Source organism: Doryrhamphus excisus, linkage group LG10 (assembly GCF_037039965.1).
Source record: "Doryrhamphus excisus strain RoL-2023G ecotype Guam linkage group LG10, RoL_Dexc_Guam_v1.1, whole genome shotgun sequence".
Lineage (NCBI taxonomy): Eukaryota > Metazoa > Chordata > Actinopteri > Syngnathiformes > Syngnathidae > Doryrhamphus > Doryrhamphus excisus.
Genome location: NC_136366.1, coordinates 11745819 through 11765573, shown reverse-complemented (window position 1 = coordinate 11765573; position 19755 = coordinate 11745819). Strand labels below are relative to the sequence as shown.

Below are 19755 nucleotides of genomic sequence, written 5' to 3'. Positions count from 1 at the left end.
AGCAGTGACACAAAAGTGAGTGTGTCTTCTCTCAAAAGAAGCTCCATAGGGAACCTCTCATTATTAGCTGACATAAAGTTGTGTGTCTGTTTTTAGATTGTTTTGCTATCCTCCTGAGTGCCTGACCGTCCAACCTGGCTGGGGCCAGACTATTTCAATTTTCACCCCATGAAAAAAGCGAGAAAAAGCATAAAGGGCCACCGAGAAATAGCTGAAGCTGTGTTCTGGACACACAGCCATGTTAAATATTTATTCAAAGCATGGCTCCAAAGCCTTGGCCTGGTGCTTTTCATGCAGTAAAGTGCGAAGCTGTCGTGGAGGCACGCTCCAAGGAAGTGTCACAGACAATATGTTCATAGGCCCACGTTGAATCACTGCCTGGACGTTTTCAATCAGGCCTTCCAAGCGAGACAGCACGTCACTATGAGGGCCTAGCTGCTCAACGACCTTCACCAGACCAAGCGTCTGCTCGCTGCACAAAGCCAAGCAAAGAAGTAGAGAACTCACAGCGGTGTTACAGGATCTGTAGCGCTTCCTCTCGCCGAGACAATACTTCCCTCCTCCGGAAGGCCTGAAGGACGCAAGGACGCAGGAATGAGCGGCGACATCACTTCACATGCATGGCGCCACGTAAATGTGGCTGATTTGACAGCAAAACCTGATGTGTGTGCTTGTGGGCGGCTCCAATGGAATAAACACCCTCATGAAAAGTCACCCATCAATTAAATAAAAGGCAGACAGCCATTCATCTTGCTTCATATTCATCCTCATTCATCATCTTCACCCAGACACTTTTATGCTGCAACTTTGTGGGAACACTTTGGGGAAGACCCCGGTCTGTTCCCAGCCCACAAAGCAAGGTCATTGAAGGCATGCTAGGATGAGTTTGGTGAAGAAGAAACAACATCGCTGAGCCCTGACATGACAAATGGACCAACATTCATGCCAAGTCTGGACTTGGCTGCTGTCACATTTCTTCTCTGCCTCACATTTTATTGACATAGTGTACATGCACAGCACTCGGACAGTTTCACTGCAGACAGGGCCCCCTACTGGCCTGGCATGCATACGACAGTGTTTCCAGTCATCCTGGGATGATTCATTCATTCATTCATTTTCTACTGCTTATCCTCACGAGGGTTGCGGGGGGTGCTGGAGCCTATTCCAGCTGTCTTCGGGTGAGAGGCGGGGTACACCCTGGACTGGTCGCCAGCCAATCACAGGGGACATATAGACAAACAACCATTCACACTCACATTCATACCTATGGACAATTTGGAGTCCATTTGGCCAATTAACCTAGCATGTTTTTGGAAACCGGAGTACCCGGAGAAAATGCATGCATGGGAAGAACATGCAAACTCCACACAGAGATGGCCGAAGGTGGAATTGAACTCGGGTCTCCTAGCTGTGAGGCCTGTGCACTAACCACTCGTCCGCCGTGCAGCCCTGAATTTGAGCAGTCAATTGTCAGTCAATGATGTGGCCATACATTCATCCATCCATTTTCTATGCCGCTTATCCTCACTAGGGTGGTGGGGGTGTGCTAGAGCCTATCCCAGCTGACTGGTGGCCAGCCAATCACAGGGCACATATAGACAAACAACCATTCACACTCACATTCATACCTATGGACAATTTGGAGTCGCCAATTAACCTAGCATGTTTTTGGAACGTGGGAGGAAAACGGAGTACCCGGAGAAAACCCACGCATGCACGGGAAGAACATGCAAACGCCACTCCGAGGGTGGCATTGAACTCGGGTCTCCTAGCTGTGAGGTCTGCGCGATAACCACTCGACCTCCGTGCAGGCCTCCAGGGATGATATGACATGAAAATGTCAGAGCATCAAACTGTATTGAGGACAGACACAAGTTTTTTTTTAAGCTATATTGTCTGGCCACAGGCGGCATGGCGGGCGAGTGGTTAGCCTGCAGACCTCACAGCTAGGAGGACCAGGGTTCGATTCCACACTCGGCCATCTCTGTGTGGAGTTTGCATGTTCTTCGCCGGGTACTCCGGTTTCTTCCCACATTCCAAAAAAAACATGCTAGGTTAATTGGCCACTCCAAATTGTCCATAGGTATGAATGTGAGTGTGAATGGTTGTTTGTCTATATGTGCCCTGTGATTGGCTGGCCACCAGTCCAGGGTGTACCCCGCCTCTCGCCCGAAGACAGCTGAGATAGGCGCCAGCACCCCCACGACCCTTGTGAGGGAAAAGCGGTAGAAAATGAATGAATGAATGAATGTCTGGCCACTTCCTGAATGTGTCCCAATACTTTTGCCCCACACTCACTACACACTCAAACGTGCACACACCTGTGGGAGGCACGTGGACGCGTGTGTTGGCTTACTTTGCCTACTTACGCTGGGCTGTCACAGTGCCTCACGGACGAGGAGACGCCACCCCCGCACGTCCTGCTGCACTCCCCCCACGCCGACCAGGGACCCCAGCCGCCGTCCACGCTCTGGGGCCAGGTCCCGAAGGTCACGCACTCGCCCTGGTAGCACCACTGGGAGCAGGAAGAGGGTGGCGGCGGTGAGAAGGGAGGCGAGTGAGCCAAAGACACCATAAGCTGCAAGTTATTACACGCTGGGACAACAGCAGCGTCACTTTTACTGTTTTCCAGCAGTCACGGCCAAGCTGTAAATTAGCGCTGGCTGAAATGTAGACTATACAGCACCTGACTGATGACTTTTTGCTTTAGGAACACTTGCGCTATCCTTCTTTTCCCCCCTTTTTTTTTAAACACTCTAATTCCTGATCACGCTATTATTCACCCCATTATTTCATTTGTCCTCACTTACGTCCCCGCCTCATTTTCCATTCTGTCCTTCTCCTCCTTGTAGGGCTTTAATGTCCGAGGCTTTGCATGACTCAGCTCACTCCCATCCTTTTCATCCTTATGTGTTTCCCACCAGGGAATAGATCCCTTTTCTTTGCTTTTCCCTCAGAGCCACCTGAATGTAGCACTAAGCCCGTCAGGATGAACGCATTTACAACTCCCACTTGAGCACCCGATGAAGACCTTATCTTACTTCCACGTCCGTCTTATTCCACTTATCCCAGAGGAGCCTAGACCTCCCTTTCTCCTGCCACTTCGTCCCACTTTTCCCGTCTGGTTACTCCGACTCGCTAGTCATGATAGGATAGCTATACTCGTACTCATACTAGCCAACCTACTTCCCAGCTAACAAAGTAGACTTTGTACACTTCAGTCTTGGTCTTTTATCTGACAGGAAGACATGTTGATTTTCTGTTAACACAGCCTGCTGCTTGGGGAGGGTGTTAAGATGCTCAGCCTGTTGGGAGATTGGAGTCCGGGGGGGAGGGGGGTGGGGGTGGATCAGGGCAGGCTTTAGTTGGACTAAGTGTGTCAGTAGGTTAAGAACGACTGGCGGTTTCAAGGTGAGGACGATGTGGGGCCGGTGTCGTCTTTCTGTCGCTTTGTCATTCAAGTACTAAAGTGTCTTCTTGAAACGAGATTATGCTGCAAAGGCATGGGGGGGGGGGACATTATACAACAACCTCCAGGAAGGTGAGAGCGCACTGAGAGCGCGCACACAGACAAGAAGCTCAGTTCACTAGGTCATTTTTTGTCTCTCTCTGCCCCCGTCCCCCCACCCGATCCCCCCGTTGGCCAGGCCTCTCTTCATTACACGGCGGGTGAGAAACGGCTGACAGTCATGTTCCTTTGAAGCCGGGCCGGCGACTCTCCTAAAACTGCTCCAAAAGCCGTTCCAAAAGCCCCCCTGGCTCAACCTGGGGCCCCCTGTGTTGTCCAGGACCCTGTCCGCGGGCCCCGACCCTCAAAGGCTCCACTGAGCTAATGCTAATCGCCACTGACAGCTCGTGACACTCTCCCATTCTTCCCTTTTAGACCTCGGACCATCCCACCACAATGGCCGCCGTAATCCGCGTTAAAACTGTCTCTCCCTAACCTGGCTGCCATCAACAGCATGCTGATGACCTAAAGCCTCTGTGTGTCCGTGCGTGTGTGCCAGAGTGGGAATAGTACCCCCGCATTTAGTCTGGAGCCAGTACCAGAAGCTAACAGAATTGCTAGATTTCACAGAGTTAAAAATCAGTATCTTGCCCAAGTATACTTCAACAGAATTGAACCAGCAACCGTCTTGTTGGGACACAACAACTCTACCGCCTGACCGGTGACACCACGTACATGTAAAAATAGAAATAAAGTATCTATGTTGTCATTTCCCTCTATTTGGAGCACGGAGCCATGCGCGTGGTGTTTGTAGATATCCATCTCTCAGCTTTCTACGGGCTGCCAAAGTACACTGCAGGGTTACACAAGTTCCACTTTGGCAAAAAGTCCAAGTCCAACACGTGTATAAGTGCTTCCAGTGAGAGCGGAGAAGCCAGCGAACATATTAGCTGTGACAAAGCTTAGCCGTGTTGCCAGGTTTGGGAAATGTTGGACATTTGGCAAAGAGGCGACTTACCCCTTTCTCGATGCTGCCAGTCTGGCACAGCGTTCCCTCGGCGGCGGGGATACTGTTGGTGACACAGCGGTTGCTTTTGCTAAGGCACCAGAGCTCTCTACACACTTCCTAGGAAAGAAGGCAAAAGCAAATTGGTCAGAATAAATTCATACGGCTGACTCGTGGCGTGATTTACCAGCAGCACGGCCACAAAATAAAGATGAAAAAGAAGCGGGCCAATAAATCCAATCACAGTCCGCTTGAGGAGATTGCAAGCCGCCATATGCTTTGGATCACCGGAGACGGCAGAAGGTCATCGGGTGTCTCGGTGTCCTCGTATGAGAAATGACGAGTCAGCTGGATCAACAGCATGACTAACGTTTGCTCAGCTTGCGGCGTTGTGACATCACTTCACGGAATCCTGATTCCCGGGAAAATGGCCGGTGAGCAATGGGGGCCGCCCCAGGTCTCAGATAAAGATGACCCACAAGGTCAGACTAAATATCTTTAGTCTGGCTGTGTTTACCCTAGACTCTAGACCAGACTCCTTCGAGAAAGTCTGCATGACGACAGCACAAGGTTTCCCCCAAATAAATAAACCCATAAAGTGAGCGCATCTTACGAGCACGCCCCCCCCCGTTCCCACTTCAAAGGCTTTTACAGGACAATCGTGCACGGCAGAAGACTTGGCCCATGAACTGGACTTATGATCCAGCACACAGATTCTGTCCCATCAAGTTAGTAAATATGCGAACCCCCCCCCCGAGCCAAAGGTTCCATCCACTTCCCTTTGCCAGCTGCTTTCAATCAGCCCCCCCCCCCACTGCTCCATCCCGTCCCGGGCCCTGATGAAAGGTCAGCGGTCCTCACCAACATGGATATGGGCCTGATGGAGAACAGGCTGGTGATAAAAAGGGCGGGGGGGCTCCCAGGAAAGTCGTCTGGTGTTTTTCATGCAGAGTGAAGCATCGCTGGAGCCAAATTATTTGACGACAACTTCATCTAACAGCTTGGATGAAAGATTCCTCACCCCCCCAACCCGACCAACCGCCCCATCGGTGCATGCAAAGCAATGTGAAGGGAAGAGCTACCAAAGCTTTGGAAGTAGCTTGACTCTACTACCCGGATCTTTACTCGTCATAGCTCGTCTTCCTAGCGACCATCACACAAGCATGGCAGCATCAGTCCTTCCAGAGAAACATTACCACAAAATTTAAAGCGTTACATGGCAGCAATGGTGCGTTCTTACCCCATACTTGCACTGTCGTGAGGATGCGCCGTACTGGAAGCGGCACTGCTCGTCTGCGTCGTACACCTGCCCCGGAGCCACTGTTGGGTACAGGAAGTCTCGTTTCAGAGGTTCATTGTCCAGACACGTCCCCCGACCTGAGCTGTCAAAAAGACAAAGCTACAATAGGACTGTTTCTTGCATAAATTAAGCTGGACCATGTGGAACAGGTGAAAAACACCTACTGTACACTGGTACCGGGGTTAAAGAGGTCATTGGGACATCAGCAGTGCAGTACATCGATAGTGACTTACCCCCCTACTTGATGCGGTCAGCCCGGTTCTGGTGGGTTTAACTTTGCGTGGATGAAGATTGCTGTGACGCGACAGAGTTAGCATCGCAGCGTTTTTTTTTTTTTTTTTTTTTACATTCAGCATAGTTACTTCAGACTCCACTCACTGTGCAATATCTGATCAACCTCCATGTGCAATATTAAGGGCTCTAAATGCAATATACTTTCCATAATGCCTCATATTAACTCACTAGCAAGATCTCAGTGTATAGACTGGTCATATATCTCTATATCTTGTTTCATATTATCCACATACTGTATTGTATATGGGGCTGCACGGCGGTTGTGTGGTTAGCGCGCAGACCTCACAGCTAGGAGACCTGGGTTCAATTCCACCCTCGGCCATCTCTGTGTGGAGTTTGCATGTTCTCCTCGTGCATGAGTGGGTTTTCTCCGGGGACTCAGGTTTCCTCCCACATTCCCACACAAACTCCCACACAAACATGCTAGGTTAATTGGTGACTCCAAATTGTCCATAGGTATGAATGTGAGTGTGAATGGTTGTTTGTCTATATGTGCCCTGTGATTGGCTGGCCACCAGTCCAGGGTGTACCCCGCCTCTGGCCCCAAGACAGCTGGGATGCGCTCCAGCGCCCCCCGCGACCCTTGTGAGGATAAGCGGTTGAAAATGAATGAATGAAGGTATTGTATATAACTCTGGGAAAAACTGTTGATTTTTGTTAATACTTGGGTTGTTTATATTGTTTATTTTTCTATATTATATATTTTTGTACTGCTTAACTGATTCTGTACTCTTGCTGCTGTGCAATGCAAATTTCCCCACTGAGGGACGAATAAAGGCATATCTTAATCTTAATCAAAAAAAAAATACGGTTGATCCTTCACAACTTTCGTAAGTACGTAACCTCCCCCCACCCCGCTTTCTGCACTCGGATTGGCCAACAAACACACTGCAGGCTTGTCAAATATGTCAGGCACAGTGAAATGACTGATTTCAGATGAAAGATGGAGGGAGACCAGAAAAATCAGGAGTCATCGTTGTCTGTTTTGTCTGAGAAATATCGTGTCAATTGGATTGGTGTTTACTCTGGGACACCAGCTAACAGCTAACGTTAAACAATTATCCAATTATTTCATTTTGGAGCCGTCTTCCCGCCACACAACACACGGTGTACTTTCCAGCCGTGGGAGCTGCAGTGGAACGCTTCCATCCCCACTCAGGAAACGCGGTGACAAATGACCGGTGGTGCCTACAAGAACAGTGTCTGGTTGTACGCGCCCCAGCCACAAATAGTCTTGTTTTTCTTCTCTTCTTGTCACTGACACTTTTCCCTGACGTACGGACGAGTGCTCGGACACAAGACGAGTGTCCTGCCCACGCCTTTCATTTTCATATTAGAACATATATCAGATATTTCACCAGTTCACTTTAGCTCAGTATCACTGATACCATCCCGATACCAGAATTCATTAATTCATTCATTTTCTAGCGCTTTTTCCTCATCAGGGTCACGGGGGTGCTGGAGCCTATCCCAGCTGTCTTGGGGCGAGAGGCGGGGTACACCCTGGACTGGTGGCCAGCCAATCACAGGGCACATATAGACAAACAACCATTCACACTCACATTCATACCTATGAACCCTGGTCTCCTAGTTGTGAGGTCTGTGCGCTAACCACTCGACCACCCCATATTAGAACATATATCAGATATTTCACCAGTTCACTTTATTTCAGTATCACCGATACCATCCTGATACCAGAATTTATTTTCTTTATTTTTCTCAAGCTGATGCACCTCAATCTTTGAAAGGCCCTTTCATATAAAATACCAGGGTGAAAGGTACTGACGACACACTTGCCACTTAATGAGAAAGTGGCGTACCGTTTCACTGTGGTACCACTCACACTGCTACCAATGGTGGTAGCAGTCCGGTACTAGTCACAGTGGAATGGTACCATGGTGCTAGCAGTCTTAGTGGTATGATGGTAGCATGGTGGTACCAAGGTGGTACAGTACGGTCTGTCTGTCAGTGTAACAGATGCCAGCTAGTGCATCGGTGTGAAAGTATGTTGGTAAACTTCACTCCCCGACATCTTAAGAGACGGGTTGGGTGAACGCAGGGTTGGGTGAACGCAGGGTTGGGCGAACGCAGGTGGTTTACACAAGCAATACAACAATGATTCTGTGTTGTTTGCACACCATGCAGTGGAAAAGCCAAGGTGATGAGGATTTACCAGTCTGAAGGATACTGTGTGAAACGGAACTGGACCGTCTGTGGGAAGGTGGCTGAAGTCAACAGGACTGGGAATGATTTATGTTAGCTGCTATGCTAATGACACCATCACTGTATTATGAGTGCAGTCATCTGGGATTATGTCACACGGATGAAAAAAAAAAGAGCTACAACAAGTTAGAACGTCTCGTGTGATCCGTCTCTTGTCAGAGGCTCTCAGGAGTAGAAAACATGCCAAGTGCTGCCTTCAAGTCGGCCGCAGACTAATAAACTCCTCCTGAACTCTGCTGAGTGCCTTCATAAAACATTTCTTAAAAAGCCAAACAATTGCTCTCTCAAGAAAGTGAATCTAGGCCAATGTGACGCCAAACTTGTTTACTTGGCAGGGAGACGTGTGTGCAATATCCAAGCTGAGTGCTGGGAGAGGGGGTGGGGGGGTGATCGGTAAGGCAGGGTAATTGGAGTTTAGGAACAAAACCCTTTTGTTGGAAACACCAAGGCATACAAAACAAAATGAAAACCCAAAAGCATGGCTAATGTAGAAGGAGGTGTAACATAAGAGAAGACGTGCACGAGCTGGGCCAGGCCTCAGATACCCGAGCCAGAAGCGGGTCCTTTGAGTCCTGCCGAGCAACAGAGAAGCGGCTCTTTGTTCCGCGCGATGAGGCCGGCGGGTCCCGCTGTCATCTCTCTCCCATGTGCTGCTCGGCTCACAGCTTTCAGCCGGAAACATCTTTTGACAAGCACGGACGCTATTATCCGCTCAACAAGAACACACTGTGCCCCCCCCCACCCCCCTCTCCGCCCTTTTGGATCCTCAGCACCTTCATCCAGGCTGACTGGACGCTACTCGACATTTCCTTCCACCTACTGGTCCACTTTGTACGCGCACAAGAGCGTGCACACCGGCTCAGCAGGGCAATGAACGTTCAGGACCCAAGTTCAACCCCATCAAAAAACCCCAACCCCCCACCCCCCAATTTGGCTGCTTTGAACTGATTCTGACCTCCCGTCTAAGTGGGACTAGACAGAACCTTCCCTGCTATGGTTTTGCATCGCTCACTTTAAAGTACATATGCAATATTGTTTCTTTGAACGCTAATAACTTGCTGCCTCTTAAGACCGATACGGTGCCGATAATCGATAACTTTTGTCATATCTACATTTTTCCTGGCTGTGGAAGTGTACTTAGCGCACACATGGAGTTCAGAAGGACTGGGAGAAATGAGGATGATTAACCAGCTAATGAAATATCATGACATGACTACTATCAGGGGGCAGCACGGCGGTCGTGTGGTTAGCGCGCAGACCTCACAGCTAGGAGACCAGGGTTCAATTCCACCCTCGGCCATCTCTGTGTGGAGTTTGCATGTTCTCCCCGTGCATGCGTGGGTTTTCTCCGGGTACTCCGGTTTCCTCCCACATTCCAAAAACATGCTAGGTTAATTGGCCACTCCAAATTGTCCATATGTATGAATGTGAGTGTGAATGGTTGTTTGTCTATATGTGCCCTGTGATTGGCTGGCGACCAGTCCAGGGTGTACCCCGCCTTTCACCCGAAGACAGCTGGGATAGGCTCCAGCACCCCCTTGTGAGGAAAATCGGTAGAAGATGAATGAATGACTACTATCAGGACATAGTAGTCACCTGCTGTGGCCCAGTAAGGTGCACTGTATTCGGGCACACGCTCCGAGCAGCTGCTGTGACGCCACGGAGGTCTCTGGCAAAGCTCTGACACGATTGAAACGCTACGTCACTGGCGTTTCAGGTGGCTGATAAGCTTTTTTGTGTGCTTGATGGAGCCTTTGCTACAACTAGCACACAAAATGTCTTCCTGGGAAAGTGCATATTTGTTCAGGGGTGTCTTATATTGTGGAGATTTATACAAGCAAATTAACAGTCTTGGTTTGTGTTGCTTGATTTTAAAAAAGAACTGATGATGTCTTTTGGACAAAAACATGTGTTGAAAAAGAAGGGTGGTCTTATGCATGGAGCTGTCTTATATTCGGGTCAAGTAGGTGACGAGTTTGTTAAAAACATCAACCCAAAAATCCAATCCATCAACCAGACCCTAGCAAAGTTCTCCAGGTTCTACCTTGGCTGAGCCGTCATTAGGAATTTCTTTTTCCAAGCGTACAGAAAGGACGTTGGTGACGTCAGAGCGGTTCTGGTCGAGAAGCAGCCGTGACGTGCGAGGCCTGGGCAAGGAGCTCCAGTCAGGACCACGGGTATCCGCTTTCTGCCAGACGCCCAAGGCCGACTCCAGATGTTTTGTCTGGCTTCGTCTGACTTTGGGGCCCATGCACGTTTTTACCGTGCCAGCCCCGTTAGACCCCCCCGTGCTCCCCATCGTAGTGTTGGACCTGTCCTTCAAGCGGCGAGGGGCGCCACATTAGCTAGACGCTGCAGAGTGAAGCGAGCACACCGGCGTACCGTCAAGGAGGTCGGACCGCAGCGAGCGTACTGGAGCGCCAGCAGGTATAACATTTAGAAGTACAAAAAAAATACCTCATTCATGACCTCTTTCTGTTAATTGCATGATCACCTAATGTACCTAATGTTGTGGTCACACGTGGATTTATGAGATGATGGCTTCCTAACCACCAACATCCCCACAGTCTGCCCCCTGCTGGCCTGGAATGTCAGCTGGAGACCCCCCCTAAAAGACGCCTTTCCTATGGTCTGCCAGGAGAAGAAACAACTCATGGCTGCTTAGACGGGTTCCACACGCTCACTTACTCAAGGAAGCTGGTGATGTAGTCCTTGCTGCAGGCGGACCAGGAGAACGGGTTGGTGTTGGCCGTGATGTGGGCCGCCATCAGCTTGGCCGTCTCGTGGCCTTTGGTGCCGCAGGAGTTCCCAATGCCGTCGTGGTTCATCCCGAAGCTGAGAGGAGAAAGCAGACGGATGAGAGCGAGCAAAGCGGCGGCGGCGGCCCCCCCACCCCTCCCGTAAAGATCTGTGAAACAGCTGTGCGGAGGAGAGCCAGGGGTCAGGGGTCAACCCCTGTCTGGAGCTCGGCAGGAATGAAAAACGTCTAATCACCACCCTGATGCCTCGCCTGTCAATCAGCGCCGGCGGGTCTGAGCAGGCCGCCGAGCTGGGGGGTGTGGAGGATGGGGGGGTATCCTTTAGATGAATTACTGGAGATCCCCCCCTTCCCTCCCGCCCCCATCCAGGAGCCATAGAATGTATTTCCCTGCTGAGCGATGAAAAGCAATCATCTGAACAATCAATGGCGAGAGAAGGTCATGTGACTTGTAATGTCTTTAACAAACCCGGCGCTGCTGCGTGGGGGACGTCTCAGGCGGGCTGCTGTGTTTTTCTTCTCCATCTTGTATTTTTACAAGGCCAGGGCAGCAGACGGGAGACATAATAAAGGAAATCTCCATCTTTGGCCGACATCAGCAGCCCGCAGCTGCGCGCACGTGCGCACCGGGCGGCACGCGGGCACGAGCACGCTGACTTTCTAAAGCGCTTTAAAAAAAGTCACGTGACATGAGTCGCCAGACGCCGAGTCAGCAAAATAAAGCACAGAATCATTTCTACCGCATCCAAGTCCAACAATACACAGTATTCACTGTACTACAAAGTACTAGTACAGCTCTTTCAGCGACCAACAAGGCACATACTGCATAATTGTGCTACAACAAAGTCTGCCTGGCAACCAATAAAAATGACAAATCCAAGCAAATTTTTTTTGTTTGTTTCCTTTGAATCCTTGCCATTAGTTTTCCTAACGTCCCATCATACCGGCATCTTCCCACTGATCCTAAACGCCACACTTACTTGTGGCCTATCTCGTGTGCGATGGTGAAAGCGGAGCCGAGTCCGATGTCTTCATTGATGCTGCAGCTCCGCTCCGGCTCACACATTCCTGCCACGGAGGCCAAGCCTGCACAAAACAATCCAAGGTCGCGTTGAATAAACACGACTTGCAAAAATAAAAACAAACAAACAAGATGGACTCCTTTCTTTCGGATGCACTTGGCACAGGTGACGAGGACAAAAACATTCTAGACATTCTCTACCAGTAATAGTCTTCCAAGGGGACTGATGTTCGTCTTCTAATAATCTCCCAAGGGGACTGACGTCAGTCTTCCAAGGAGACTGACGTCAGTCTTCCAAGGAGACTGACGTTACTCTTCCAATAGTCTTCCAAGGAGAGTAACGTTAGTCTTCTAATAGCACTTCCAAGGGGACTTACGTTAGTCTTCCAATAGTCTTCCAACGAGACTAACGTTAGTCTCCTAATAGCCTTCCAAGGGGACTGACGTTAGTCTTCCAAGGGGACTGACGTTAGTCTTCCAATAGTCTTCCAAGGGGACTGACGTTAGTCTTCCAATAGTCTTCCAAGGGGACTGACGTTAGTCTTCCAATAGTCTTCCAAGGGGACTGACGTTAGTCTTCCAAGGGGACTGACGTTAGTCTTCTAATAGCCTTCCAAGGGGACTGACGTTAGTCTTCTAATAGCTTTCCAAGGGGACTGACATTAGTCTTCCAAGGGGACTGACGTTAGTCTTCCAATAGTCTTCCAAGAAAGCTAACGTTAGTCTTCTAATAATCTCCCAAGGGGACTGACGTCAGTCTTCCAAGGGGACTGACGTCAGTCTTCCAAGGGGACTGACGTCAGTCTTCCAAGGGGACTGACGTCAGTCTTCCAAGGAGACTGACGTTACTCTTCCAATAGTCTTCCAAGGAGAGTAACGTTAGTCTTCTAATAGCACTTCCAAGGGAACTTACGTTAGTCTTCCAATAGTCTTCCAACGAGACTAATGTTAGTCTCCTAATAGCCTTCCAAGGGGACTGACGTTAGTCTTCCAAGGGGACTGACGTTAGTCTTCCAATAGTCTTCCAAGGGGACTGATGTTAGTCTCCCAAGGGGACTGACGTTAGTCTTCCAAGGGGACTGATGTTACTCTTCCAAGGGGACTGACGTTACTCTTCCAAGGGGACTGACGTTACTCTTCCAAGGGGACTGATGTTAGTCTTCCAAGGGGACTGACGTTAGTCTTCCAAGGGGACTGACGTTAGTCTTCCAAGGGGACTGACGTTACTCTTCCAAGGGGACTGACGTTACTCTTCCAAGGGGACTGATGTTAGTCTTCCAAGGGGACTGACGTTAGTCTTCCAAGGGGACTGATGTTAGTCTTCTAATAGCCTTCCAAGGGGACTGACATTAGTCTTCCAAGGGGACTGACGTTAGTCTTCCAAGGGGACTGACGTTAGTCTTCCAAGGGGACTGACGTTAGTCTTCTAATAGCCTTCCAAGGGGACTGACGTTAGTCTTCTAATAGCTTTCCAATTGGACTGACATTAGTCTTCCAAGGGGACTGACGTTAGTCTTCCAAGGGGACTGACGTTAGTCTTCCAATAGCCTTCCAAGAAAGCTAACGTTAGTCTTCTAATAGCCTTCCAAGGGGACTGACGTTAGTCTTCTAATAGCCTTCCAAGGGGACTGACGTTAGTCTTCCAAGGGGACTGACATTAGTCTTCCAATAGCCTACCAAGGAGACTGACGGTAGTCTCCCAAGGAGACTGACGGTAGTCTCCCAAGGAGACTGACGGTAGTCTCCCAAGGAGATCTCCATTTTCTTTCTTTCTTGCTGTAAACGTGCACGGATGTCATGTGACCTTCACCACCGCTTTCAAATAATCTCATCAGACAAGTGATTCCCTAGCAGTATTCTGGTGCCGCTTTGGACATGGTGTCACGGCCCAGGAGACCACATCTCCATCCAAAGGAAACGTGGGCGCCGCCGCCGCACCACAAAAGCTGTCATGAAGAGGAACTAATGGATGTTTTCCTGCTTTCTCAGCTGCCCAAGGAGAAGAAGAGAAGGAGGCTGAGGGACAGAGAGAAGCCCCTGCAATCCAGGTGTCACACCTCCTTTCTTCCAGAGAGGTCAGGAGGCAATCCTACACACATTCCATCTACAGGTGGGAGCACCGTGGATCAGGTGACAGCACAAAGCAGGTGTGTGTGTTTGCCGGGGGTGTGTGTGTGTGTGCGTGTGTGTAAAACAGAGGCCAGAACGTGTAGAAGAAGCTGGCGTTGTAGCTTGATGAAGATGCATGGACTATGTATGTATGTATGTAACATGCGATATAAGCATCTGGTGGGATGTGAGATGATGTAGCGTTCACACATGGTGGTCCAACTACCAAGGTGATCCATACCAAGGTCACCACAGACTTTGGCATGGCAGGATTGTGAATCCAAGAGTGGGATGGAAGATGGAAGGAAATGTGAAGATATCAGTTTGGAGTCATGACAAGGAAAAAAGGAATTTGCTTTCTCTTTCTGTCCATCAGTAACGCTATGCTAAAAATATGAAGAACATTTCAGGAGAACCCGGTGTTCCGCCAAATTGCAGCCTCCTAATCGGCTGAGCGCTCTTATAAATCTCAGCCACACGCCGATGAAAGGATCCATGGGCTTGGATGTGGGGAAGGAGCTAGCAAACATCATGAAGGACTGTTTGGCTCTTCTACCGAGAGATGATGAGGTCCTGAAGGAATGCTAAAATGATACCGTAGATACAGTGACCACATCTCATCTTGTCTTGGGGGTTACGGTCAAGGACCACCAGTCCAGGTCGCACTTCTGACTCCCCAGCCCTTCTGGGAACACGTTGTGTGTGTGTGTGTGTGTGTGTGTGTGTGTGTGTGTCCAGAAGAAGTGTACTTTATCATCTGCACTCATATGTAAGATAATATATGCTACATGCTATGTAGGAATACAAAGGTTAGAAACACTAGCATAGCTACGTGATGCTAAAGTGCATTATAACATTATACTCATGTTGGAACAGCAGCATCATGCTAGCTTAGCCTCGTTGCTGAAGAAAACAGGAATCCGAGCTCCAAACTTTAGGTTAAGATGTGCAGTGAAGCCTGTTTTGTTTCGTTTTCTCACCTCTGGTCTGCAAAGTAAAGTGAGGGAGATGGTAGCGTTGTAAAGCGTCATAAAGCACGTATAAATATTCCTGGTCCACCATCTTGGATGTCACAGGGGACCTTCAAGTCAGTTTGCAATCACAAACCCTTTGTCACGCAGCAGAAGCATCGATGTGTTAGCTAAACGTAGCTAATAAATCCTTTGGCAAGGCAGCATCTTTGTTTGCTGTTGTTGATATTTCAGGTGTCTAATCTCATTAAAAGGATCTCCCGGCGGGGGGGTTGAGGGGTGGAATACACCTGCCTGCACCGCTCCCTGGCTCCCCGCTCTCGCCTGCTTGCATGAAGGCCCTGCTGAGTGGCGGCTAAAAGAGGCACGGCCTTTGGATCCTCTTTGCTAAGAGGCTAAACAAGAATAGACTCGCAAATCAGGAGGCTGACAGTACTGGAGGCAAGAAGGGGAGCCTGAAGGTGAAGAGAGAAGGGGGGGGGGTGGCTACTCTGCCATTAGTTACAAGAATGTGTATGTGTGTGTGTGTGTGTGTGTGTGGACATTGTTTTGCTAACAGCAGCTTGGACTGTGTATTATCTCCAGCCCCGTGATTACTCTGTGACCCCAAAGGTTAGAGATGCGACCCTGGAGCATGATCCCTGACAAGGTGGTGGAGGGGGGGGTAGGAGACAACGAGGAAGCCGAGCAGATGCGGGGGCCGTTAAAGTGAACGGGGGAATGTGACCAATGCGGTCAGTCTGTCACCAAATTCCCTCCAAGATCTACTGTGGTGCCTGCAGGGCTTCTGCGCTGATAAGATGGATGAACTTTCAGCTGAGGGAGGAGAAGGGTGGTGGTTTTTGTCGGGGGGGAGGGCACTTTTTTTTTTGCTTCAAGCAATCTCAGATCCTTTATCAGCCTCCTGCAGCTTGGGCCGGTTTCACGTTGCCTGCTGAAGGACATCCACGCGTATTTGAATTGATGGTAATACGCCTCCCATTTTCTGCACTTCACCCTATGTACAGTATACGGCCATCACTTGCAGGCTTCTCTACACATCTTAGCACTTTAACATGCCATGGCTATGCTAGTGTGCAAGATAGGCAGGGCTGGTTAGCATGAAGCTACAGACAGCAGGAGGCTTTACCAATGGTCTCACTTCCAGCATGAAGGTAGGTTGGATGAGTCACTTGGAGACAAACGTTAAAGCCACACACACACACACACACACACACACACACACACACACGCTCGCCGACTTCTCCCCATCACTTTCTTCTACTCACCCAAGGTTCCACAGGGTTTGTTCTTGTAGGTGCAGATGTCATACCTGCAAACAGGCAAGAGAGACCACTGTGATGATCCTTTCCTCGTCTGGATCAGCACATGCTGGAAAAACAATCCAAGAACTTCAGCACAACACCACGACTACTCCAGCCAGGACCTCCTGAAAGACCTCTATGCCGACTCAGCAGATATCTACTATGCTACGTCTATTCACTACCAACCTATAGCTACATATAGAGTATATATAGAGTATAAGTACAGTAGAGTATATTTGGAGTATGTGTAGAATATATGTACAGTAGAGTGTACGTATATAGAGTATGTGTAGAGTATATATAGAGTATATGTAGAGAATATATTAGACTATATGCAGAGTATATTTAGAGTGTATATAGAGTATACAGTATGTAGAGTATATGTAGAGAATATGTATGTATGAGAATAGAGTATGTGTAGTGTGTATATATAGTGTGTGAAGAGTAGATATAGAGCATGTTTAGAGTACATATTGAGTAGAGTATATGGAGAGTATATGTAGAGAGTATATATACGTAGTATGTGTAGAGTATATGTAGAGAATATATAGACCAGAGGTAGGGAACCTATGGCTCGGGAGCCAGGTAGGGCTCTTTTGATGACTGTATCTGGCTCTCAAGCATTTCTTACCACAATAAAAATTTATTTTTGCTAACATTTTAAAGTAAACATCACAGAAAAATTAAAAATAATATTCAAAATCAACAACTTTCTTATGCATTTTAATTCGTCCATCTATTTTCTACTGCAATACGGCCGACCATATCCATCTTTCCTGATATTTTCCAGGTCAAACACCAAAACTTGATTATTACTGGGTAATGCGGTAGTCTACCTCGGTCATTGAGATGTCAACATGTAAATATAAACTTTTCTCCTTTAGTCAAATAGTCACCTAGCTAAAGCTGCAGAACCAAGCCTTCTGGCAAAGATGGCCAAAAGAATGAAATATACTGAGTATGGTGCAAAACTATGCAGCAGCAGAAGTTGTATTAATGGCAACAAGTATTTGATTTATTATTAGACACTGCGCTGCTCACGAAAGTGTGCTGGCCACACCCCATTGGCGTGGGGTAGTGTGCCTGGTCTACGTAATTAGAGCCCATTATCTAAAACTGTTGGTTTACATAAAAATGCACACATTTTATTGCATTCAATGTTTAAAAAAATGTATATGGCTCTCACAGATACACATTTTAAAATATCTGGCCTTCATGGCTCTCTTCGCCAAAAAGGTTCCCGACCCCTGATATAGACTATATGCAGAGTATATTTAGAGTGTATATAGAGTAAATGTAGAGAATATGTATGTATGAGAATAGAGTATGTGTAGTGTGTATGTATAGTGTGTGAAGAGTAGATCTAGAGCATGTTTAGAGTACATATTGAGTAGAGTATATGGAGAGTATATATAGAGTGTATATAGAGTATGTGTAGAGTATATGTCGAGTGTATATAGAGTATGTGTAGAGTATATGTAGAGTGTAGTATATAGAGTATGTGTAGAGTATATGTAGAGTGTACTATATAGAGTATGTGTAGAGTATATGTAGAGTGTATATAGAGTATATGCTGGCAAAAGAAGCACGTGCGCTGTGTGTAGTGTCGACGGCGTTAGCGGCGAAGGGGAGAGGTGATTGACAGGCGGGTGGCGCTATGAAGGGCAGACTCTTCCACCTGATACCTGCTTTGATAAATTGTAGCAGGCCATAGAAGATGACGATAAGCACAGCGCTCCCGCAAGTTAATACCCTGGTGCTAGCAACGTTCCATCAGTCCTCACCCCCCCCCACCACCACCTCACTCACCGTGTGATGAGCACGGCGTTGTCATGGTGAGCCATGCCGTTCTCGGGGATGCTGTTTCCGTGGCTGTGATGGGACAGGATGGACTTCTGCCATTTGCAGAAGCTGTCCAGAGACTTGTCGGCGTGGTGGTTGATCTCCAGGTTGGGCTGCGGGAAAGCACGTACGTCACACGCTTTGCTTGGGATGGATGTCAGACACTTTGGTTACCATGGTGATTACCTCTGACACATTATTCGCGACTCAACCAAACATTTGGGAGTGCAAATATCTTTCTGAAGATATTAATGATTGGGTATTGGCCAGGGCTTTTATCAATATATTGGGCATACTGATCAGTGGTCGCTGCATCGCTATTTGTCATCAAAATTACAATGGAGCTTAACTTCTTTTTGCACTTGCGTGAAGATGCAAGGCCATGCCCCTTGGTTCTAAAACATTCAAATGACAAGAACAGCTGGAAATGTAAAAATGTACATCAGCACTATGGGAGCTTAGGAGGTTCTAAGTAGAACATCTACACACTAACAGAAGAAGGGAGGTGACGCTTTTTTTCCTCTCACTCCCATTTCTTGTTTTTGCATTTTCAAGCTCTACGTAGAACCTCATGATTGATCAGTGCTAAATGGACCTTCTTATCATTGTGGTGAGGAGCATGTTTCCTTAAAGGGAACCGATGATTCTGATAGTGATGCTTATACAACATTCTAAATACGTAATACTATGTAGTACTATGTCAGAAAAGTGGAAAAGCATCATAGGCCCCCTTTAAAGATAAGGTTGAGTGGTTTGCTTCAACAGTTTGACCCTGGAACAGACCATTCATAGTGTGATGTTTGAAGAATGAAAGTTACCTGATCTTCCGTCAGAACAATGAGGCGTGTCACGATGATGTTGACAACATTTCCTAGACTGGCATCACGGTAAAGTTTGGCAACCTGACCTCCAGAAAAGAAGAAACGACACAAAGTCAGACAGATGGTGGCCACCCCCCCATGGAGAAGCAGGATGAAACTTACAATGTTCATGACGGACAGGATGTAGTGCTCGATGTCTTTGCGTCCGTGGTAACCCACCATCATCTTGTCGGCCACCACCAGCGTCTCCACGAAGCGTTCACTGCTGATGGAGCGCCTGCTTCTGCGTGTCGTGTTCCGCATATCGGCGGCGTGGTGCCGGTGGGGGCCCACTGAGGCCGGGGCCGGGCTGGGGGCATGGCTTTTAATGAGGTCTGTACAACAAGGTTGGAGTGCAGAACGCCTTAGTGGATGGGGTGGGGATATGGAGATATCCATACCAAAACAATCACAGCAACTCTCATGAACATGTCTTCACTCAGTAACCATGAGCATGTGCTGGATCTGCCTCTCACATGGATGGAACCTGTTCTAGCGCCACCTAGGCTGCCTGCCTGTAACACCTTTACACCACTTGTTCACTCATCCATCATATAGGCCTTTACATCACTTATTCATCCATCCATCATATAGGCCATTACATCACTTATTCATCCAT

The 19755-nt window shown here is 48.3% G+C and overlaps 1 protein-coding gene across 3 annotated transcripts in view; it reads right to left on the bottom strand.

Annotated features, from left to right (window-relative positions):
* The window catches only part of adamts6 (ADAM metallopeptidase with thrombospondin type 1 motif, 6), a 39046-nt gene that overhangs the window by 10826 nt on the left and 8465 nt on the right, over positions 1 to 19755 (bottom strand). The window contains exons 5-14 of one of the 3 annotated variants that reach the window (XM_058064949.2): positions 19260 to 19471; positions 19095 to 19178; positions 18244 to 18389; positions 16399 to 16442; positions 12010 to 12115; positions 10960 to 11106; positions 5695 to 5836; positions 4467 to 4574; positions 2370 to 2515; positions 508 to 571 (exon numbers count right to left, since the gene is read on the bottom strand). In XM_058064949.2, the coding sequence (XP_057920932.2) occupies positions 508 to 571; positions 2370 to 2515; positions 4467 to 4574; positions 5695 to 5836; positions 10960 to 11106; positions 12010 to 12115; positions 16399 to 16442; positions 18244 to 18389; positions 19095 to 19178; positions 19260 to 19471 (1199 nt within the window). Of the gene's footprint in view, positions 1 to 507; positions 572 to 2369; positions 2516 to 4466; positions 4575 to 5694; positions 5837 to 10959; positions 11107 to 12009; positions 12116 to 16398; positions 16443 to 18243; positions 18390 to 19094; positions 19472 to 19755 lie in introns of all 3 variants that reach the window. The other 2 variants (XM_078794108.1, XM_078794107.1) reach the window with 2 other exon arrangements.